The sequence below is a fragment of the Nicotiana tomentosiformis genome, chromosome 9 (assembly GCF_000390325.3).
Source record: "Nicotiana tomentosiformis chromosome 9, ASM39032v3, whole genome shotgun sequence".
Taxonomy (NCBI): domain Eukaryota; kingdom Viridiplantae; phylum Streptophyta; class Magnoliopsida; order Solanales; family Solanaceae; genus Nicotiana; species Nicotiana tomentosiformis.
The window spans coordinates 84,534,391-84,560,090 of NC_090820.1; the positions used below are offsets into that span (position 1 = coordinate 84,534,391).

The 25,700-nt window shown below is 39.7% G+C and overlaps 2 protein-coding genes across 2 annotated transcripts; both read right to left on the reverse strand.

Annotated features, from left to right (window-relative positions):
• Nucleotides 1-206: 206 nt before the first annotated feature.
• LOC104091175 (uncharacterized) lies at nt 207-2,283 on the reverse strand. The gene is made up of 2 exons (XM_018769122.3): nt 1,830-2,283; nt 207-475 (listed from the first exon to the last, which is right to left on the reverse strand). Exons 1-2 carry the CDS (start codon nt 2,263-2,265, stop codon nt 336-338), a joined length of 576 nt encoding a protein of 191 aa, XP_018624638.3. The 5' UTR covers nt 2,266-2,283; the 3' UTR covers nt 207-335.
• Nucleotides 2,284-23,426: 21,143 nt separating this feature from the next.
• On the reverse strand, nt 23,427-23,735 carry LOC138899115 (uncharacterized). Its single transcript, XM_070185235.1, has one exon. It carries the CDS (start codon nt 23,733-23,735, stop codon nt 23,427-23,429), a length of 309 nt encoding a protein of 102 aa, XP_070041336.1.
• Between the last annotated feature and the right edge of the window lie 1,965 nt (nt 23,736-25,700).

The following is a 25,700-nucleotide window of genomic DNA, read 5'->3' on the forward strand; positions in this document are numbered from 1 at the left end:
ATTATATCTATTAAATCGTTATGGATATTATAGATATGACAACGATTTCTTTAAGATATTACAACGGTTGAACTACCTATTGCAACAATTTTTAGATTATTTTGGAACGGTTTGTAGGTCATATGGCAACGATTCGGTTACCTATTATAACAGTTTAATTGAATTGAAAATATTTCCCTTGTTGTAAAAAATGATTTACATATATATACAATAAACTATAAAACACTAAAATTTATATAAATAATAAAATAAAACTATTCATAATCCAAATTGTCCAACAAGCTAATAAATCCATAGAAGTAATGAAATTTTACCAAGTACATACATCTGACATTTCAAGAGTTAAAAGTTTTAAAATGTTGATAACAAACATTCATAGAAACCGCCACATGCATTTGCAGCAATTCAAAATTCTCATAAGTAAGGTCTAGATCTTCATCACTGCCTCCGTCTTCCATTTCTTTATCTACTTCACCTACAAAAGAGAATAAATAAAGTCATTATCTCTTCAAAAGAATTCGATATAAAAATTCTCTTAGTCTAGAAAACCATGGGTAAAAGGGAAGTATAAAATTCTGCATTAAACACCAAAATTGGATGGCAAAATATTGGTTTATCCCATAATATATGGACAAAGATATTTTGGAGATCAAGGCATCAGCAACACATAAAAAGATACTCCCAAGAATGCAAAATTCCAAAAAATATTTCACAAGAAGTACAAAAAGACACACGTCTACCACACACCAATTAATAAGGCAAATAACTAAATCAACTTAACAAGTAATTTAGAACTCAATTTAAAAGATCAGTGTAGAGGAAAGATAGTAAAGATTACATGTTTCATTAGGAAATAACGAAGAATCTCCTAGAGATATATTTAATGCTACTTGTTAGATTCTAAACAGCAACATAGCTAAAAGTTTGTGCATTGTCTCTTCTCCTCTATGATTAACCTTTTATAATCAAAGTGCAATTTAAAGTTATGATCTTGGACCTTTCTTCAAACACAATCTTGTCCTCAGTAAATAACTAAATCTATGCACTTGATATGTAAAATGCTGCAGTAGATACACATGGCTCTCTGTTTTAGTATATAGTCACTGCATTTTAGAAAACAACACTTTTGACTCTGCCAATATATCTCAGTTTAGTGGGGATCAACAATAACTATAACATATCCAAACAAATGCAGCAAAACAGCTATAGAAATCACCTTCCTAAAGCTGCTGCAAAATGCATCAAAACAGCTGCAAATATCACCCAAAAATGCAGCAAAACAGATGAAAATATCGCCAAAAAATGCAGCAAAACAGCTGCAAAAATACCAAAAATGCAGCAAAACAGTTGCAAATATTACCCAAAAATACCGCAAAATAGCTATAGAAATCACCTTCCTAAAGCTGCTGCAAAATACATCAAAACAACTGCAAAAATCACCCAAAAACGTAGCAAAAAAGATGCAAAAATCGCCAAAAAATGCAGCAAAACAGCTATAGAAATCACCTTCCCAAAGCTTCTGCAAAATTCAGCAATTCTTCTTCCGAAACCAACTAAACAATATGGCAAAACCCAGCCGAGAAGCTAGTTGAAAACCAGCATGAACCCCATCTCCAATCGACCCCGAAACAACTCCAAAACCCAGCCAAAACTCCCTTAAAATGACTTCACAAACAACCCTTCTTTCTCCACCATAAATATCCTTTAAAACAAGTAAAACATTGCCAGAAAGAGAGAGATCGAGAGAGTGCATAGTGGTAGAGAAGCAACATAAAAAAAGAGGAGAAGAAGAGTAAAGAGAAGACGTATAACATTTAGTACTGACTAACCTTGATTGTTACTACCAGCAGATGGACGATTGATTAGTTGAATAGCAGCTTGTTGTGCAGGAGAAGCTTCTCCAGGTGCACGAGTACTGAATATTAGCATATCAGGATCAAGTCTCAAATCGGGGTTGAGACGTTGAAGTCGTGTAATGACGTTCATCATAATATCTTGTTCCATAGCTTCCTTTTGTGCATTGAACTTTTCCAACATTCTTTGTTGGATCCTCTCTTCCATTTCCTCCATATTTTGCTGCATTCTCTCATCAGTAGCATTTACAGAGGATCCAAAATCTCCTATTTTCTTTTTTAAGACAGTCTTGTTAACTCCTCGTCCATCCAATCTTACCCGACCTTGGTGCTTAGGTCCCATGACTGATGCAAAGGCGTCAACTGAATCACTGTCATCTTCACTTTCTTGAGTTGATTGTACTCTCTCCATTTCATGTTACAAACCAAATGCAAGAGAAAAAAGTTTAAGTAAATAAAACTAAGTCAATAATTAAGAACAAATAAATAATCACAACAAACTTTAAATTAGAAATTTCTTACAATTTTACTAATTGTATTCTCATAAGAGCCTATGTATACTCGACTGGGTTTTCTTTTTCTTGTAGCCACAAAGATGTCCTTACTTGATAGAGTATCCGAAGTATCAGTCATTTCCTTCTTTTTTGCCTAGTCACATGAAAACTGGTATAAGAATCTTTTCATGCAAAATATGAACTTGCGAACTTTTCATGCAAAGTTCGCAAGTTCATACTTTAAGAAAAATAAGAGAAAATATCAAACCTCGATGATTAGAGCAAAACTTGTTTTGCCAACAGTGTGTGAATGTTTCAACTTTTTTGATACTCGATATTGGTTTCAGACGTTTTCTGCAAATAAACAAGCAATTACTGTCAGCTATTGTTTCTGGAAAGCACTAAAAAGCACATTTTTCTAATAGATTTCAATATCTCTGAAATATTGATTCATGGTTGATATTGGACAACTAATCAGCCAATTGTTCAGGAAGTTTGTGGTTTTTCCATTCTCTTTAGGGTGTAATCCGAGGTCCACATACGTATAATCCAAATGAATTTAAGTTTTATCACTATAATTAAAATATTCTTATGTAACTTTACCAATCACAATATAAAACGTTAAATAAAATCTAAGCAGAAACTTTCAGTAGACATTCATAGTGAATAAAATCAATGCAGAAACTTTCAGTAGACAAAAAACATACGAAATCAAAATTTGAAAATTAGTCTAAGAATATTTTTTGTCACGACCCGGAATTTTCATCGTCGGGACCGTGATGGCGCCTAACATTTCACTTACTAGGCAAGCCAACGTTAGAGAATCATTAAACCAATTCTTATTCCACTCAGTAAATAACAACAATTAGCTAAGATGAAATATAGTAAGTGCGGAGTAATATAAAAACTGCATTAAATTACTACCACTCGGATATGGAATCACAATTCACGAGCATTCTAGAATTCACTACAAATAATAGTCTAAGAAAAATACAATTGTTTGAATGAGAGAAACAATAAAACAGAAAAGATAGACAGGGAATTCAAGGTCTGCGAACGCCGACAGATCTACCTTGAATCTCCGGATGGCGGGTCCAACAGCTAAAATCTCGATCAACCTGGGCCGGTACCAAAATATGTACGGAAAGTACAGAGTGCAGTATTAGTATAACCGACCCTATGTACTGGTAAGTGTCGAGCCTAACCTCGACGAAGTAGTGACGAGGCTAAGGCAAGGCACATACAAATCAACCTGTACAATTTAACAGTGTATATACGAATAACAATAATGAAGAGCTAGACAAAAAATATCGGGAGGGGGAAATATGCTGGGAAAAATACGAGATAAGAAACTACAGCAGAATGATAACTGGCACAACCAATATACTATGAATCAACAGAAACAACGAATACAGTAAAGGAAAAATGCACGGCATCACCTTTCGTGCTTTTACTCTCAATCTCACCATAAAATCAATAGAAACAACACGGCATCACCCTTCGTGCATTAGCTCTCATATCATGGCACGACATCACCCTTCGTGCATTAACACTCACAGTATGGCACGACATCACCCTTCATGCTTTTACACTCACAATATGGCACGACATCACCCTTCGTGCATTAACACTCCCAATATAACACGGCATCACCCTTTGTGCATTAACACTCACAATATGGCACGACATCACCCTTCGTGCATTAACACTCACAATATGGCACGGCATCACCCTTCGTGCATTAACACTCACAATATGGCACGACATCACCCTTCGTGCATTAACACTCACAATATGGCACGACATCACCCTTCGTTCATTAAAGCTCTCCCTTACCATAATGCAATGCATAAATAATAACATGGAGGTAGAATAACAAGTACAAGCTTTACTTCAACATTTGGTTCCACAATATAGATCTCAACTTTAAAATAAATACTCAATTATCACCAGAGAATTCGTAAAGATGATAAGAACGATCAATTTAACAACACTAGTATAAACACGTAGCAATTTTGCATATGAAAGAAACAATATAAGAAAAACGGGAGGAACAGGGAAAGCAGGTAAATTGGCGGCGCATAAGTACTCGTCACCTCACATATACGCCGCTCACATGAATTGCACATAACAAATAGTCTGAGGTTCCTAATTCCTCAAGTCAAAGTTAGACACAACACTTACCTCGCTCCGAAGGCCACACAATACTCAATCATAACTTTTCCTCTAGAATCCACCTCCAAACCACTCGTATCTATTAAAAAATGACTCAATAATATCAAATATTGCTAAAGGAATCAATTACATTGCATAAATTTAGATTTCCCAAATTTTCCTCCAAAAAGTCAAAAATCGACCCCGACCCGCTTGATCAAAACCTGAGGTTCGGACCAAAATCCATTTACCCATTCACACTCTAGCCCGGATATATAATTGATTTTGGAATCCGACCTCAATTTGAGGTATAAATACCCAAATTTCTGAAATTTCTAGTTTCTACCCAAAATTCCTAATTCTACCATGAAAACCATAGATTTTAGATTGAAATCTTGTAAAATGTAGTGAAAGATTGAATGAAACCAGTTTAGAATCACTTATCTATGATTTGGGGAAGAAATAGTCTTTGAAAAATTGCCTCTTGTGTTTTAGGTCTTGAAAATTTGGGAAATGAATGAAAATTCCCGTCCAAAAGTCATTTTGATCAGCTGCAGATGTCGCATTTGCGACCTGAGCTTAGCAAATGCGAAGGAGTCATCGCAAATGCGAAGCCCTTCACACTTCTGATGCCTTCGCAAATGCGAAGATAAGTTCGCAAATGAGACCTTGAATCTTCGCAAATGCGACTAAATGATCGCATTTGCGATCACTGTCCTTCCCCGACTCTCTTCGCAAATGCAAAAACTGTTGGCCCAGCTTCTCTTCGCATTTGCGATGAGAAGCTCGCAAATGCAAACCTCTCAGAGGTCGCAATTGCGATGCCTGATCTCGCAAATGCGAGATTAGAAGTCTGCAATAATATCAGATGCACCAGCAGTGTTTTCCAAGCCAAATCTCACTCCGTAGCCTATCTGAAACTCACGCAAGCCCTCGGGGCTCTAAACCAAAGGTGCACACAAGTCTAAAAACATCATACGAACTCGCTCGCGCGATCAAATCGCCATAATAACACCTAGAACAACGGATTTAGCACCAAACCAAATGAAATTCTCAAGAACACTTTAAAATTTCTATTTTCTCAACTGGACGTCCGAATCACGTCAAACCAACTCCGTTTCTCACCAAATTTCACACACAAGTCTTAAATATTATGATGAACCAGTACCGGGTTCCGTAACCAAAATACGGACCCGATACTAACAACGCCAAACACTAGTCAATTCATAAAAATATTAAATTTTTAAACTTTTAATTTTCATCAAAATTCATAACTCGAGTCAGGGACCTCTAAATTCGATTCCGGGCATACGCCCAGGTCCCATAATTCGATACGAATCCACCGAGACCGTCAAAACATAGATCCGGGCCCGTTTACTAAAAATATTGACCGAAATCAACTCAACTGAAGTTTTAAGGTAAAAATTCTTATTTTCATCAGTTTTTAACTTATAAACCATCTGGGTCAATACACGGACTATGCACGCAAATCGAGGAGGATAAAAATGAGATTTTTAAGGCTTAAGATAGAAGTATCGAGTTCAAAAATATAAAATGACCTTTTGGGTTATCACATTCTTACAGACATTTAGTAGTGAATAATTAAAGAAGTAAGGAGGAGAGCATTTAGAGCTGGCATGTGTTTTGATTTCAGAAACTTTCTTAAACAGACTAGAAATAGTAGCAAACAAACACATAAAACCCAATGGTAAAACACATTTAATACTCACTTTTCCAATGAACAACCCGAAAGATAAGCTGAGACGATATGTTTCAAGCACCTTAACTTGAACAGTTCTTTGGGAGTATTTCAAATGTCCACAGATGTTAGACGTTAAGTTCCAGCTAATAACCACATTTACTTATAAATTGTTTTACAACCAAATACATTTAGGTTTCCCTATCAAGTTCTTAATTTAGCTCTTGTTGGTCTATTAAAGAAGATCATTCTACAGTGAGAAACAAATATCTTGGATAGAAATATTTTTCATATTATCATTTAAACTGTTGTGCTACTGAGAAACTTGTTCTTTAGTAAAAATAGTTTTCACCATGTACAACTTATTTAAGCTATCACTTTTTATAAAATAAGCATCTTTCTCGTTCAACCTCCATCAAACAGATGCTAAAGTTGCACAGAATAAATTATCATGCTTAATTAGAAATAGTGAACATGGGCCTGAATTCACTTTTTATAAAAGAAGCATATTTATTAATCTATAGTCTAAAGATTATAGCCGGCTGCCAGCGATATTTGAGTGTAAGCTTGACCTTTTCCTTCTAATTCATTAAAGTGAGACCGTCATGACCCGAAATCCACCTGGTCGTGATGATACCTAACTCAACCCAGTAGGTAAGCCAAACATCAACTATCTTATTCTAATAAAATTTAATAAGGCAATTAATTAAAAGAAAATATATGAAATTAATACATTTCCCCCAAGAACTGGTAGTACAAATCATGAGCTTCTAAGAATAGAATTTACAAAGTTGAAATTAAATAAATATATCGTCTGTTTGAAAAGTACATAAATAAAGTTTTACAAATCTAAAGCTACCACGAACAAGAGGCAGCTACAACCGAGACACAGGTACATCTTCAATCCATCTCCCATCGATCACAGCAACATCAGTAGCCAACATCTGCACGCAAGGTACAGAAGTGTAGTATGAGTACAATCGACCCCATGTAGTCAATAAGTAACAAACCTAATCTTAGGTTGAAAGTAGTGACGAGCTAACACAAGGTCAGGTCCAATACCAATATTCCATAACAATTCATAACAACATAATACAAGTAATAAAAGATATATCTCAGAAGTAAAATGCTGAGCTCGTTCACAGTTCCAGAAAATAGTCATACTTTTCAAGTATCTTAGTGAAAACCCAAATCTTTTACCGAAAATGCCAAAAATACGAGTAAGTTTGAAAACTTTACTTTTTCCAAATATCCTTTCCCCAATAAATAAGATGTTTCATTTTCTTTCCAGATAACAAGCGTGAAATACCTCTCTATGCCCACATATCAATGTGTGTAAAAAAAGTCATGGATGACGTGATACCGTACAACATGAGAAAAAATGCATCTCTATGCCTGTATGTCATGTGTGCATGTCAATGCCATGTATCTCAGAGTTGAATCATGTACTCACACTCTCAGAATACTCAATCTCACTATCTCACACTTTTCACTCATCATGCTCAACCACTCAGTACTGTATATGGCTCAAACGGCCAAGGAAAGATCCATCCAGGAATATATACATCACTGACCATCAGTCACTCAGTACCGAGAAAGGCCAATCTAGCCCCATGGAGAAGATCTATCTCCAGGTATATAAATGCTTCGGACAAGATTCATGTCCAGGGAAGATCCATCCCTCAATATAATCAACTGCGCTCACTGGGAGTGTGCAGACTCCGGAGGGGCTCCTACATCCCAAGCGTTATCATAAGCCAGATCCAGGCATAAATCAATATAGCATGCTGCAGCGTGCAGCCCGATCCCATAACTGTCACTCATAATCAGGCTCTCGGCCTCACTCAGTCATCAATCTCTCCAGTCTCACTCACGGGCTCACATAGTCATGAAACTAGCCCGACAACAATGATATGATGTATCAATAAATAACAACTGAGACTGAGATATGATATGAATACATGAATATGACTGAGTATGAAATATCAACGAAATCAGTGAGATGACAGCAAGAAACGACCACTATGGGTCCCAATAGTATCGGCATAAAGCCTAAACATGATATCTAGCATGATTGACATCTCAATTACTTTATCACATGGTGAAAACATGGATATCAACAAAATAGGGCCACTATTCAGTGCCATGGAAACAACAGAGTCCTAATTCACATGGTTCACGCCAACACGCCCATCACTTAGCATGTGCGTCACCTCAACACAAATCACATAACATGTATTTCAGGGTTTCATACCCTCAGCTCCAAGATTAGAAGAGTTACTTACCTCGAACAAGCCAATACCAATGTCGATTAAGCCAAGCGGTGCTCCAAAGATGCCATCCCGTGCGTTCCGACCTCCGAATGGCTCGAAACTAACAAAGAACAACTCAAGTACATCAAGCAATGCTAAAGTAACAAATCCCGCTCAAAAAAGATTAAATCTTGAATCAAAAGCCCAAAATCGGCCAAAAGCCCAACCCGGGCCTGCACCTTGCAACCCGACAAAATTTACAAAATCCAACAACTTATTCAATTACGAGTTCAACCATACTAGTTTCACTCAAATTCGACTCCAATCCGATGTTCAAAACACAAAAAATCATATTATGAAACTTTAGGCCAAAACCCCCAATTTCCTCTTTAAAATTCACAATCCAATTACCAGAAACGAAGGTAAATTCATGGAATAAGATCAAAACCAAGTGTAGAACACTTACCATAATCCTTGTGATGAAAATTGCTCCAAAGGTCACCTAAACCGTGCTCCAAAATCCAAAATGGGTGAAGAATCACGAACCCTCGAACTTAAAGGGTTCTGTCCAGTCAATCCGCACCCGCGTACAACAGGTCTCATCTGTGACCCTCGCTTCTACGGGAACAATATCGCTTCTGCGCAAACAGCTTGGCCAGCCATGATTGCTTCTGCGATGTCTAGGACCGCACCTGCAGTCGCGCTTCTGCGCGCATTGGCCGTTTCAGCGCATGTGCATATGCGCCCCGGATTCCACTTCATCTCATCTTGCATCTTCGACACCTTTGCCGCACGTGTGACCATCGCACCTGCGAGCCCATTTCCGCAGGTGCGATAACACCAGAACCAGCAGCCTTCAACAATGCAATATGCAACGAAATTGATCCGAACCTCATCCGAAACTCTCCCAAGCCATTCAGGACCCCGTCCAAATATATCGACAAGTCCCATAATATAACACGGACCTACTCGAGGCCTCAAAACACATATAACAACATCAAAACGATGAATCACACCTCAAATCAAAATCAATAAACTTTGAAACTTCAAACTTCCACAACTGATGCCGAAACCTATCAAATCACATTCGATTGACCTCAAATTTTGCACACAAGTCACATTCGACATTACAGACCTGCTCCAACTTCCGAAATCGAAATCGAAATCTGAATCTGATATCAAAAAGTCCACTGCTAAAAGTCAAACTTTGTTAACTCTCCCAATTTAAAGCTTCAATAATAAAATTTTTTCTTTCAATTCGATTCTGAATAACCTAAAAATCAAAACCGATGATTCACACAAGTCAAAATACATCATACAGAGCTACTCACGCCCTAAACTACCGAGAGAAGTGCAAATGCTCAAAACGACCGGTCGGGTCGTTACAGAGACTCCGGAAAAAAGTTGGCAAAAGTTGGATGTAATTACCTTGGCAGGATCGGAGTTTCAATATTCAAGAAGATCTTTAAAGTGAGACTCCGGAACATCTATCGGCCTATTCTCCATTCGAAGCTCGTCATTCTCATATGCTTCAAAGTTCTTTTTCTTCAACTTACTTTTATACTTTCTCCAAGCAGTACAAATTTAATAAAAAACCCATTGCTTCGCCTCTTCAGGACTGTCATATTTTTCCTACAAATTTAGTGCAATTAGGTTAGTATAAGAAAATGTGAAATATCATCCATGCTTATTTAACATTAGGAACTTCAAACCTGTACATATTTCCAAATATCATTTTTTGTATCTAGTTTCCTCCAATCAAATACATTAAGAGGACAAAAGGTCCCATTCCTTCCCAATGTGCCGAGAAAGCTACCCAACTCTTTTACAACTTCATCAGTAATACCAATGGGTTGATTTAACTCATTTAGCATGAATATTTTACGGTCCTTCCTTCCACGCACTCTTTGCATTTGAGTAGGGCCTCTTTTTTTTTTGGAGCGGAAGGGCATGCACTAATACAAAACAAGGATAATCACCAATCACTACTGTTAGTTAATTTTATGATTAAAATTTATATATAATTTCCTGGTTCCTTAGATTGTTCAATTGCTTCATGATTGGTAGAATCTTCAGATGGTTCATGCACAGCTTGTGATGTAGGAGTGATGGAATCCATTGGCACTTGCCACACTTGTTCTTGTACTCCTTGTACTGTAGAAGAGGTAGAAATCAATGGTGCTTGCCGCACTTTTTCTTGCAATTGAGATCTTTGCGAAACCTTTCCATCTTCTGATTGTCTTTCTTTATTTTCATTAGACATTAATGCATGAAAGGTTATTTTTGTTGTCAATGATGAAACTTTTTGATTTCGCAAAAATGAAAGTGATCGAGCTTCTAATTGTCTTTCTTCATTTTCATTAGACCTTATAGCGTGAGAGGTTCTTTTTGTTGTCAACGACAAAACCTTTTGGTTTCGCAAAGATGCAAGTGATCCAGCTGGAATGCGGTTGGATATTTATTTTGTTTTTTCTTGAGCACGCTTCTTGATTCATGACTGTTAAAATCTCTGTCAGATTCAAAAAAGCAAACGTGAAATAGGTTAGCAAAAGCATTAATAGAAAGCATTTTAAAGTAATTTCTGAATCAAATATCAAATACCTTAGCAAAAACATTACCATAATTATATTCCCGAAAACAATATCAGTTTTCTGTCAATTAATTCAGCAGTAGCAACAAAGTTACTATATCCCAAATCCTGCAAAATTGAAGCATATCATAATACTAATGTACAAAATATAAACAAAAAGAATCTTAATATTTATATATATATATATATATATATATGAAGGCATTATCACTTACTCAAAAATGAATATATTTAAAAAAAAATTTAGAACTTTCTTATTTAATCATTAGCTTCCATCTAGTCCCAATCAATATCATCAAACCCATCCTCCTCTTCCGATTCAATAATCATATCATGTGAATGTTGTGCATTAGTTGGAATATCAACAATAATAACGGGTACATCTTCTCTTGACCATCTAACGTCAATATCAAGTAATTTAGAGGAGGAACCAATGTCATTATTAGGTTCCCACCAAAATGTGCATCCAATATTGGGACAATTCTCTTCCTCTAGATCATACAAATCAATAAATACTTTATTTCTTGCATAATAAACATCTTTTTCAATTGGATCCTCCACATAAAAAACTTGATAAACTTGTGATGCCAACACAAAAGGGTCATCTGTACTGCATAATCTATTGAAGTACACCCGAATTAACCCATAATCATCTATTTCATTACGAAACTAATCATGTCTAAATAGTACAACGCTAAAACAACCCCAATAATCAACCTCAATGATATCATGTATAGCTCCATAGTAGATAACCTCACCATCAATGGGATTTTGGTCCCTAGCACTAGCAAAACTATCAGTTGTTGCCGATAAAGTCACTCCACTATTTTGAGTCTTGCATCTGGAATCCCGTTCTTTGGTATGAAATCGGTATCCATTAATAAAATATACAGTATATATTTTGGCCACCATATTGGGTCCTTTGGCTAGCCATCGCAAATAATCTTGCACTACAATATTTTTAACTTTATCTTTAAACCAATTACTGAATTCCCGACTATGATTCCTTGCTATTTCCCATACATTTGATCTACTACGATTAACAATTAAATTCTTATGTTCCCTGCAATCATGAATATTTCAAGTTTAATCATATAATAAAAAAATTGAAAATATAAATATATATATATAAAATTTATCTTAAGCGATAAACATTTCCATTTGCTCATCTCCAGTTGAACAGAGCATATCGATGTGCTTCAAAACATAACTGTGAATCCAGGAGAAAAGTATTTTTTTTCTTACTTCCAATTGGATGGCCTATATTAGGGAATATAGGTTAAAAACTTTGAGAGCACTCATCATCTACAGTTTGGTACCTACTGAATTTTGTCTTCACGCCATCATGTAGGTATCTCGAACAAAAAGTCAAGCATTCATCAGCCAAAAACCCTTTGCTATTGATGCTTCTGAACCAGATCGATTGCGTACAAACGCCTTATACTTACATAGGTTCCTCTCAATGGGATATATCCAATGAAGATAAGCCGGACCCCCAAGCTTAATTTCATTCACCAAATAAATATGCAAATGTGGCATTATGTAAAAGAATATTTGTCAGGACCCAAGATTCCCTCCGTTAGGTATCGTGATGGCACCTAGTCTTTGGGACTAGGTAAGCCTAACATTAACTGAAATAACAATAATATTTAAATAACATCTAACAATTTTTGTCATGACCCAAACTCCCTCCGTATAACGTCCTGACGACACCTAGTCTCTACGGCTAGGTAAGCCTAACAAATTTCGGAAATATAACAAAAACGAAAGTAAAACTTGGCAACTAACAGCAGTGGATAACTGAATAACTAATAACAATGTCGCTCGGTATGTACAATAACAAATACTCTATAATACACAATCTTCCCAAAACTCGGAACATCATAAGTCACAAGCTACAGAAGGAAACTAGTATCTCTATACACCAGTTTAACAAAAGAAGTACAGAAGGTAAATGTCATAGGAGAGAATAGAGGGGGACTCTGAGGTCTGTGGACGCGACAAATATACCTTGAAGTCTTCGTACAACAGCAAGCACTCTCAGCTAACAGCGGAGCTGATAAGTAGTACCTGGATCTACACACAAAAATATGTGCAGAAGAGTAGCATGAGTACACCACAACGGTACCCAGTAAGTACCAAGCCTAACCTTGGACGAGTAGTGACGAGGTCAGGTAAGGTCCACTGGTATATAATAAATAAAGCAGGAGAATGTACTGTATAATAAGAGACTAGAATTAAACAAAAGAAAATACAGCAAGGTAACAGTACAACACACAGGGGTAAACAGTAGGGGATCTCCTAAGATATCATCTCGTAGTCCCAAAATAAATATACATGGAGAACTCCCGAGGAACCGCCTCGTAGTCTCAAAAGTAAATGTACAGGGAGAACTCTCAAGGAACCGCCTCGTAGTCTCAAAAGTAAATGTGCATGGCGAACTCCCGAGGAACTGCCTCATAGTCTCAAAAATAAATATACAGGGAGAACTCCAGAGGAACTGCCTCGTAGTCTCAAAAGTAAATGTGCAGGAAAAACTCCCGAGGAACCGCCTCGTAGTCTCAAAAGTAAATGTGCAGGGAGAACTCCCGAGGAACCGCCTCATAGTCTCAAAAGTTAACACACAACTCAACCGATAAATACCATAGTTAACAACAAGAATTTTCAGTTAAGGCTGATAAAGAACAAGGGAAAAAAGGAAATCAACTAGGCATGCTTCACAGAGTTGAAATAAGCAGTTAAAGCATGTAGACATGCGATATTAGACTAAATAGGATAACTACACATATTGGGATAACTCAATTAAGAATGAAAAATATACTAATACTTATTTAAACGGTATAACTCAAATTAATGAAAACAAGTCGCTACTCAGTAACATAAATCAAATTTTTCAACAAATAGCACGCGTATGTACTCGTCACCTCATATACACGACGCTCACATATCACAACAGTACCAGATTCTAAGGGGATCTCCCCCACACAAGGTTAGGCAAGCCACTTACCTCGAACCAAGCTCAATCAATCGGTAACAATGCCTTTTCCACGAATATCCGACTCTGAATGCCCCAAATCTAGCCAAAAATCAAATTCATACCATAAATACCACTATAAGAAATTAATCTAATTAATAAAATCAAAGCTAAAGCAAGAAACTAGAAAATCACCCCAAAAAGTCTCTCCGGGCCCACGTCTCGGAATCGGGTATAAGTCACAAAATACGAATACCCATTCACTCACGAGTCTAACCATACAAGAATTACTCGAATCCGACCTCAAATCACCTTCCAAAACTCAAAATTTTAGTCTATGAAGTTTCTACCATTTCCCCCCAAATTTCCAACTAAAATCCCTAGTTAGATGATGAAAATAGCAATAGATTCGTGAATTATAGTCTAATCCGATTGAGAACCACTTACCCCAACAATCTCCTTGAAGAAATCTCGAATAATCACCTCATACCGAGTTCTCAAACTCTCAAAATCGAAATGGGTAATCAACCCTCGAATTCCTCTTTTTCGCCTAGTAAACTCGCTTCTGCGAGCCTTCAACTGCACTCGCGGTACCGCACCTGCGGGAAATCCATCGCAGGTGCGAAAATAGCTAAAGTGGGCTGGGACCGCATCTGCGGCAAGGGGGCCGCACCTGCGTGTGCGCGCCTGCAGAGCACTGTCCGCTTTTGCGGTAATTCACCGCGCTTGCGGTTCCTATAACACATCCGCGGGCATCGTAGATGCGGAAATTCCCTCGCACCTGCAATCCCTGGAAACGCCTCCAATATCTGCTTCTGCGCTTTGTGCGCCGCACGTGCGATCCCGCACCTACGGTCTCCCCGCCGCAGGAGCGAAAACACCAGATGCCTGAAGACTTCAGCAACAACACCAATCCAACTTTTGATCCACTAAGCACCCAAAACTCACCCGAGGCTCCCTGGACCCCCAACCAAATGTACCAACCAATACTAACACACCATACGAACTTAGGCGAGCCCTCAAACCATATAAAACAATGCTAAAATGACAAATCATCCTCCGATTCAAACTTAAAGAACTTAAAACTTCCAAATTCGACAACCGATGCCGAAATCGACCAAACCACGTCTGATTGACCCCAAATTTTGCACACAGGTTATATTCAACCCTACGGACCTACTCCAACTTATGGAATTTGAATCCGACCCCGATATCAAAAAGTGCACTATCGGTCAAAATCTCCAAAACTTCGACTTTCACCATTTTAAGCCTAAATGTGCTACATACCTCCAAAACACTATCCGGACACACCCATAAGTCCAAAATCACCTAACGAAGCTAACGGAACTGACGGAACTCCATTCTGGAGTCATCTTCACACAGTTCCGACTATAGTCCAAATATTAAAGCTTAAACCTCCATTTAGGGACTAAGTGTCCTAAAACACTCCAAAAAACAAAACGAAACCTCCTGGCAAGTCACAATAGCAGAAAAAAGATATGGGAGAAGCTGTTAATAGGGGATTGGGGCTATAACTCTCGAAACGACCGGTTGGGTCATTACATCTTTCCCCTCTTAAAATAATCATTTGTCCTCGAACGAGCATAAAGACATACCTAAAGTGGTGAAAAGATGAGGATAACGGCTACGCATACCATGCTTGGTCTACCAAGTCGCCTCCTCGACCGGTTGACCCATCCACTTAACCTTCACGGAAGCAATGTTCTTTGACCTCAGCTTTCAAACCGGCCTGTCCAAAATAGCCACTAGCTCTCGACATAAGATAGATCCTTGTCCAACTGGACTGAGCTGAAATCCAACACATGAGCCGGATCGCCATGATACTTCCGGAGCATAGAAACATGAAATACTGGGTGGACCCCTGCAAGGCTGGGAGGCAAGGCAAGCTCATAAGAAACCTCTCCAATGCGTCACAACACCTCAAATGCGCTGGTAACCGTGGACTCAACTTGCTCTTCTTTCTAAACCTCATAACACCCTTCATAGGTGATACCCGGAGCAAGACCCGCTCTCCAACCATGAATGCTACATCGTAAACCTTCCGGTCTGCATAACTCTTCTGTCTGGACTGGGCTGTGCGAAGTCAATCCTAAATCACCTTCACCTTATCTAGGACATCCTGAACCAAGTCTGTACCCAACAAGCTAGTTTCGCCCGACTTGAACCAACCCACTGAAGACCGATACCGCCTACCATATAAAGCCTCATACCGTGCTATCTGAATGCTCGACTGATAACTGTTGTTGTAGGGAAACTCCGCAAGTGGCAAGAACTGATCCCAAGCACCCCCAAAATCTATCACACAAGTGCGGAGCATATCCTCCAGTATCTGAATAGTGCGCTCGGACTGTCCGTCCATCTAAGGGTGAAATGATGTGCTCAACTTAACCCGAGTACCTAACTACTATTATACAGCCCTCCAGAACAGTGATGTAAACTGCGTACCCCAGTTAGAGATGATAGATATCGGTATGCCATAAAGCCTAACGATCTCACGGATGTAGATTCGAGCCAGCTGCTCGGAAGAATATACAGTCATCACAGGAATAAAATAAGCTGACTTGGTCAGCCTATCCATAATCACCCAAACTGCATCAAACCTCCGCTGAGTCCGTGGGAGTCCAACAATGAAATCCATAGTGATCCTCTGCCATTTCCACTCCGAAATCTCTAACTTCTGAAGCAACCGACCCGGCCGTTGATGCTCAAAATTAACCTGCTGGAAATTTAGGCAGCGAGCCACACACTCCACTATGTCCTTCTTTATCCTCCTCCACCAGTAATGCTGTCTCAAGTCCTGATACATCTTCGCGGCCGCCGGATGAATAGAGTACTGCGAGCTTTGAGCCTCCTAAAGAATCAACTCACGCAAACCAACTACATTAGCATCACCGTGCTGAACCGTGACCTTAAGGACAAGCAGGTGAGGGTCATCATAATGACGCTCCCTGATATGATCATAAAAAGAAGACCGAGAGACCACACAAGCCAGTACTCAACTCGGCTCAGAAATATCCAATCTCACAAACTGGCTAGCTAAGGCCCGAACATCCAATGCTAAGGGTCTTTTTACTGCTAGAAGATATGCTAAACTCCCCAAACTCTCCGCCCGGCGACTCAAAGCATAGGCCACCACATTGGCCCTGACCAAGTGGTACAAAATGGTGATATCATAGTCCTTAAGTAGCTCCAACCACCTCCAATGATGCAAGTTAAGATTCTTTTGCTTGAACAAATGTTGCAAACTCCGATAATCGGTATAAATTTCTCAAGGAACACCGTATAAATAGTGCCGCCAAATCTTCAGGGCGTGAACAATAGGTGCTAACTCAATGTCGTGGACTGGGTAGTTCTTCTCATGCACTTTCATCTGTCTGGACGAGTAGGCTTTCACCCTACCGTCCTGCATCAACATCGCGCCGAGACCAATCCACGACACATCGTAATATACAGTATAAGACCCCGAGCCTGTAGGCAATACCAATACTGGGGCTGTAGTCAAAACTGTCTTGAGCTGTTGAAAGCTCTCCTCACACTCCTCTGTCTACCTGAACAGAGCACCCTTCTGGGTCAGCCTGGTCATAGGTGCTGTAATAGATGAGAAACCCTCTACAAACCGACGGTAATACCCCGCCAAACCAAGAAAACTCCGGATCTCCGTAGCTGATGACGGTCTAGGCCAACTCTGCACTACTTCCACCTTCTTCGGATCCACCTGGATCCTATCACTCGATACTACATGACCCAAGAATGCCACTGAGTCTAGCCAGAACTCACACTTTGAAAATTTTGCATATAACCTCTTTTCTCTCAGGGTCTGAAGCACAGTCATCAAGTGTTGCTCATGATCCTCCCGAGTCCGAGAGTACACCAGAATGTTGTCAATAAACACAACGACGAATGAGTCAAGATAGGGACGGAACACACTGTGCATCAAGTGCATAAAAGCTGCTGGGGCATTGGTCAGCCTAAATAACATCACGAGGAACTCGTAGTGACCATGACGAGTCCTGAAAGCAGTCTTTGGGATATTTGGCTCACGAATCTTTAACTGATGATAGCCTGAACGTAAATAAATCTTGGAAAACACTCTGGCACCCTATAACTGATCAAATAAGTCATCAATACGAGGAAGTGGATACCTGTTATTCACTGTAACTTTGTTCAACTTGTAATAATCAATGCACATACGCATAGCATCATCAGTTTTATTCACAAACAAGACAGGAGCACCCCAAGGTGACACACTGGGCCGAATGAAGCCCTTATCAAGCAACTCCTGTAACTGCTCCTTCAACTCCTTCAGTTCAGGAGGAGCCATACGATACAGAGGAATAGAAATGGGCTGAGTGCCCGGCAACAAATCAATGCCAAAATCAATGTTTCTGTCGGGCGGTATGCCCGGAAGATCAGCTGGAAAGACATCTGGATAGTCCCTCACCACTGGAACTGACTCAACTGTAGGGGTATCAATACTTACATCTCTCAAATAATCTAGATATGTGTCACACCCCTTCTCAACCATTCGTTGAGCTTTAAGAAATGAAATAACTCTACTGGGAGTATACTCTAAGCTACCTCTCCGCTCAAATCGTGGTAAACCTGGCATAGCTAGCGTCACAGTCTTAGCGTGACAATCAAGAACAGTATAATGGGGCGACAACTAGTCAATGCCCAAGATAACATCAAAGTCTACCATGCTGAGTAATAATAAATCGGCTCCGGTCTCAAAACCACTAAGAGCAATCAAACACGACTGATACACGCGGTCCACAACAAGTGAATCTCCCACAGGAGTAGACACATAAACAGGGAGAACTCCCGAGGAACCGCCTCGTAGTCTCAAAAGTAAACACACAGCTCAATCGATAAATACCATAGTTAACAGTAAGAATTTTACAGTTAAGGCTGATAAAGAACAAGGAAAAACAGGAAATCAACTAGGCATGCTTCACAAAGTTCAAATAAGTAGTTAAAGCACGTAGACATGTGATATTAGACTAAATAGGATAACTACGCATATTGGATAACTCAATTAAGAATGAAAAACAGAATAATACTTATTTAAACAGTATAACTCAAATTAAAGGAAACAAGTATTACTCAGTAAAATAAATAGGATTTTTCAACAAATAGCCCGTGTAGGTACTCGTCACCTCACGTATACGGCGCTCACATATCACAACAGTACCAAATCCTAAGGGGATCTCTCCCACACAAGGTTAGGCAAGCCACTTACCTCGAACCAAGCTCAATCGGTAACAATGCCTTTTCCACGAATATCCGACTCCGAATGGCCCAAATCTAGCAAAAGTCAAATTCATACCATAAATAACTATAAGAAATTAATCTAATGAATGAAATCAAACCTAAAAAAAGAAACTAGAAAATCGCCCCAAAAAGTTCCCTCGGGCCCACGTCTCTAAATCGGGTAAATGTCATAAAATACAAACACCCATTCACTCACGAGTCTAACCATACAAGAATTACTCGAATCCGACCTCAAATCACCTTCTAAAACTCGAAATTTTAGTCTATGAAGTTTCTACCATTTCCCCCCAAATGTCCAACTCAAATCCCTAATTAGATGATGAATATAGCAATAGATTCATGAAATATAGTGCAATCCGAGTTAGAACCACTTACCCCAACAATCTCCTTGAAGAAATCTCGAAACATCGCCTCACATCGAGCTCTCAAACTCACAAAATCAAAATGGGTAATTAACCCTCGAATTCCTCTTTCCTGCCCAGTAAACTCGCTTCTGCGAGACTTCAACCGCACCTTCAGGAAATCCATCGCAGGTGGGAAAATCACTAAAGGGGGCTGGGACCGCATCTGCGGCAAGAGGGATGCACCTGTGGATCACTGTCCGCTTCTGCTGTCATTCACCGCGCCTGCGCATCCTATAACGCATCGCACCTGCGATCCCTGGCCACGCCTCCAATCTCCGCTTCTGCACTTTGTGCACCACACGCGCGATCCCGCACCTCCGGTCTCCTCACCGCAGGTGCGAAAACACCAGATGCCTGAAGACTTCAGCAACACCAATCCAACTTTTGATCAGTTAAGCTCCCGAAACTCACCCGAGGACCCCGGGATCCCAACCAAATATACCAACCAATCCTAAATCACCATACAAACTTAGTCGAGCCCTCAAAACACATCAAACAATGCTAAAATCACAAATCATCCTCCGATTCAAACTTAAAGAACTTGAAATTTCCAAATTCGACAACCGATGCCGAAACCAACCAAACCACGCCCGATTGGCGCCAAATTGTGCACACAGGTCATATTCAACCCTACGGACCTACTCCAACTTCCGGATATCAAAAATTCCACTACCGGTCAAAATCTCCAAAACATCGACTTTCACCATTTCAAGGCTAAATGAGCTACAAACCTCCAAAACATTATCCGTACATGCTCCTAAGTCCAAAATCACCTAACGGACCTAACAGAAGCGACATAACTACATTCCGGAGTCGTCTTCACACAGTTCCGACTACGGTCCAAATCCTAAGGCTTAAATATCCATTTAGGGACTAAGTGTCCCAAAACACTCCAAAACCAAAATGAAAGCTACCGGCAAGTCACGATAGCAAAAAAAAGATATAGGAGAAGAAGTTAATAGGGGATCGGGGCTATAACTCTCGAAACAAACGGCCGGCTCGTTACAATTTTGAAATAGAAATCTCTATAAAATTTACAATCCCAAAACCGGTAGTACAAGTCATAAGCTCCACAGAGTTTGCTAGAAAACCTCTAATACAACTGTTTTGAAATAAGAGTGAACAATGTAAATACAAAATCAGAAGGTGACTCCGAAGCCTGCGAACGCAGCAACAGGTTGACCTTTAGTCTCCACAACAACAATCCACACAGCTAGCTAATGATCAACTAACTTTGAAATACCTGGATCTGCACAAAAATGTGCAGAAGTGTAGTATGAGTACACCACAGCAGTACCCAACAAGTATCAAGACTAACCTCAGTGAAGTAGTGATGAGGAACAGTCAAGATACCTACTGGACAAAATAATATGAACGAGTATAAGTGTAGGACTAACAGAAATACAATATCTCTATAAAGCTATGCATAATGGCAACGATAATATAGCACTCGCAATAAGAAATAGAAAAATTAATTAGCAGCGGAACACAACAAGTAACAACACAGTAGAGTAAGTTGGGCACAGTCTAAACCCGGAGAACACAATTAAAAGAAGGCCATGTATCAACTAGATGAAAATAATCTCTTTCACATCGGGTTTTATCCAATAATCACCATGTGGCACTGAACCTCAAAATATTCATAACTCACAGGTTCCAATTTTTGAACCTTAAACACTTGGCATCCTGTGTCTTCACTACAACTAATAACTGTACGGACGACTTATGTGCCAATAGAACCAGACGAGGGTGTGTATCAATACTCAACAATATCAAGATCCATCCTCATAACCGATAAGAGTGATTAACTAGGTGTACGCTTGTGCAAGTGTTCTAACATAGTTCATGCCAGCTAGTAAGTATAGAAAGAAGGAAATGGACAGCACGTAGAGTGTTTTCCCATAATTTTTAACATGATAAAACTCACACAGGTAAGTGCGCCACTACACAATATCAACAACAAGAATTCCCCCAGGCCATCACAAATCAATTCCTGACATAGCCCACCTTGTCCCGCCATGTGCACAATTAATAAAGTAAATGCCCGCCTTGTCTCGCCACACGTGCATAATAATGTTCCCACCTTGTCTCGCCACATGCACAACCCACATATATATAGCCCGCCTTTTTATGCCGCATGTGCAAATATCAACAATAATAATAATAATAGCACGGTAGAAACCTCGTGCAACCCAATAACACCCGCACGGCAAAAACCTCGTGCATCACAATAACAACAACTGCACGGCAAAAACCTCATGCATCACAATGACAACCGCACAACAGAAACCTCGTGCATCACAAAAACAAGTACAACAACAACAATGACAATAATACAGGTGTGCGGCAAATAAATCAACTTAGAAATTCCAGAACTCAAAGAAACGGAAGAACTAGTTCACAAGGAGTAGCCACGATAGAGAATGCTAGTCATAAATAGAACATCTCAACAAGGAAGGAAATAATTTGTAACAACGGTCATATGCGAGGTCGAGACAAGACAAGGCTTAGTCTTGTGTGAGATGAGGGCAGCGCTTAGCCATAGGTGAACAAAGATATAGCATAGTGGAGATAGCATTTAATCTTACGCGAGGAAAAGGCAGTGTTTAGCCTTATGCAATTAAGGAGGAAATGTTCAGTCTCGATGCGATGAAAGGAAGTGTTTAGCCTTATGCAATTAGAGAGGCAATGTTTAGCCTCATGCAATTAGGGAGGCAATGTTTAGCCTCATGCAAAAAGGAGACAATGCTTAGTCTCATGCAGGGAAAGGCAGTGCTTAGCCTTATGCAATTAGGGAGGCAATGTTTAGCCTCATGTAATTGGTAAGGCAATGCTTAGCCTCATGCAAGAAGAAGAGACAATGCTTAGTCTCATGCAAAGAAAGGCAATGCTTAGCCTTATGAAATTAGGGAGGCAATGCTTAGCCTCATGCAAGAAGAGGAGGTAGAGCTTAACCTTATGCAAATTATGAGAAGGCGATGAGAAAGTAATGTATTTCTTAGCTGGAGGTGTGTGCGCTAGATAATTTGTCGCCATGAAGGTAGTGACTTGATGTATCTGCGGATAATGTTATTTTATCGTGCCTGCATCCAAAGAAAAATTTTGAGTTATGTGGGGAAGTTTGGTTCGTGATTTCGTTTTCTTGCTCTATCTTTGCTCCTGTCTTGGGATCCCGTTTAAGTTACCCTCGGCAACATCTAGCTGTCATAGAAACAACATTTTCGAAAACTATGCAATGTATTTGATATGCGACACATTTTAGATGAACCGGTGACTGTGACACATTTTAGAGACATTGCGACCTCCTTGCCTCAGAATTTTGAGGGTCCCAGTTTAAATAAATACTTCCGACAATACTTTGGCTATTTCGCATATGACGAAGTTGGCTGGACTTGCTTTAGAATTTTGAGGGTCCTCCTCAAAATTCTGCCTCAATTTCTGATCATGGCAAAGTGAAGATTTTATTAAGATGTGACTGAACCCACACGGCTGCCTACGTATCCCTCTTAAACAGGAATCAGGTCAAGCGTAGTTCAGTTATATCAAATGAAGAAATGTAAACAATCCTAAACATAGTATCTCTTGACTGCATCTGAGTTGATAGGTTTTGGCCAAATCTCTCCGTCCATTTCTACAAGTATATGTGCTCCTCCTATTAATACTCGATGAACCATGCAGGAACCTTGCCAATTGGGTGAAAATTTTCCTTTAGCTTCATCCTACTGCATTCATTCTCTTTCCATCAATGAGGACCAGTTGTTCATAGCAACTTTGTACCCATTCTGCATCGCTGCGCTCATCTTCTTGTATGATTCTTAGAGAAGGGATTTCTACTTGGGCAGGGATAACCGCTTCTGTACCGTAGACCAGCAGGTAAAGAGTTGCCCCAGTTGATGCGCGAACCGTGGTACGATACCCGAGCAGAGCAAAGGGCAGCTTCTCGTGCCATTGTTTGTAATTGTCTACCATTTTCCTCAGTATTTTCTTGATGTTTTTGTTAGCGTCTTCTATAGCTCCATTCATCTACGGCCTGTATGTTGTGGAGTTCTTATGCTTGATCTTTAAAGTTTCACACATGGCCTTCATTAAATCACTGTTGAGATTAGCGGCGTTGTCGGTGATGATTGACTCTGGTACTCTAAACCGACAAACAATGCGATCTCGAACAAAATCTACGATGACCTTCTTAGTTACAGCTTTGTAAGATGCGGCCTCAACCCACTTTGTGAAATAATCTATGGCAACTAGAATGAACCTATGCCCATTTGAAGCAGCGAGTTCGATTGGACCGATGACATCCATGCCCCAAGCGGAGAAAGGCTAGGGTGCACTTGCTGCATTGAGTTCATTGGGTGGCACTCGTATCATATCAGCATGTATCTGGCACTGGTGACACTTCTGGATATAGTTGATGTAGTGTGTTTCCATAGTAATCCAGAAATATCTGGCTCTTAGTATTTTCTTGGCTCAGACAAAGCCATTCATGTGCGGTTCGCAGGTTCCGGCATGTATTTCCTCGAGCAATCTAGATGCTTCCTTCGCATCGACACACAGTAATAATCCCAGGTCTGGAGTTCTTCTGTACAAAATTCCTCAGCTTTGAAAGAATTAGTTGGCTAACCTTCAGAGTGTGCACTTCTGAGTATGAGTTCCATGCTCCGGATACTCTCCCTTTGCCAAGTATTCTTTGATGTCGTGGAACCAAGGATTCCCGCCACTTTCTTCTTCAAGATGAGCACAATAAGCCGATTGTTTATGAATTCCTATTGGGATAGGATCGACGAAGTTCTTGTCTGGGTGTTGTATTATGGAAGACAAAGTGGCCAATGCATGTGCGAACTCATTTTGAATCCTCGGAACATGTTTAAACTCTATCTTTGTGGACCTCTTGATCAGCTTTTGTACACAATACAAATATGGTAATATTTTGGTGTTCTTGGTAGCTCATTCTCCTAAAACCTGATGCACCAAAAGATCGGAATCTCCAATCACTAGTAACTCCTGAACATTCACGTCAATGGCCAACCTGAGTCCCAAGATGCAAGCCTCATATTCTGCCATATTGTTGGTATATGGAAACCTGAATTTTGCAGATACCGTATAGTGTTGGCCAGTTTCTGATACTAAGACAACTTCGATACTCACTCCTTTGAAGTTTGCAGCTCCGTCGAAGAACATTCTCCAACAATCATATACTTCAGTGATATCTTCTCCATTAATGATACCTCATCGTCAGAAAAATACGTTTTCAATGGTTCGTATTCTCCGTCCACAGGATTTTCTGCCAAATGATCGGCCAATGCTTGCCCTTTTACCGCCTTCTAGGTTACATAGATGATGTCGAATTCACTCAGCAATATCTACCATTTTGCTAACTTTCCCATAGGCATGGGTTTCTGGAAGATGTATTTTAGCGGATCCATCCTTGATATGAAATATGTGGTGTATGCACAGAAATAATGCCTCAACGTTTGAGCTATCTATGTTAAAGCGCAGCAGATGCGCTCCATCAAAAAGTACCGGGCTTCGTAAGGTGTGAATTGCTTGCTAAAATAATATATTGCCTGCTCCTTTCTTCCAGTTTCAGCATATTGTCCCAAAACACAACCAAAAGCTCCATCTAGTATAGATAAATAAAGCAGCAGTGGTCATCCTGGCTCTGGTGGGAACAAAACAGGCGATTTGGATAAATACTCCTTGATTTTGTCGAAGGCTTTCTAACATTCTTTAGTCCAGCTTGTTGCAGCACCTTTCTTCAATATTTTTGAAGATCGGCTCACAGATCAAGGTTGATTGTGCTATGAAACAGCTGATGTAGTTGAGACGCCTTAAGAAGCTCATCACATCTTTCTTATTCTTCGGCGGTGGCAAGTCATGGATAGCTTTGATCTTTGACGGGTCCAATTCAATCCCTCGACGACTGACGATGAATCCTAGCTATGTTCTGGTAGGGACTCTGAAGGCACACTTTACAGGATTCAGTTTCAG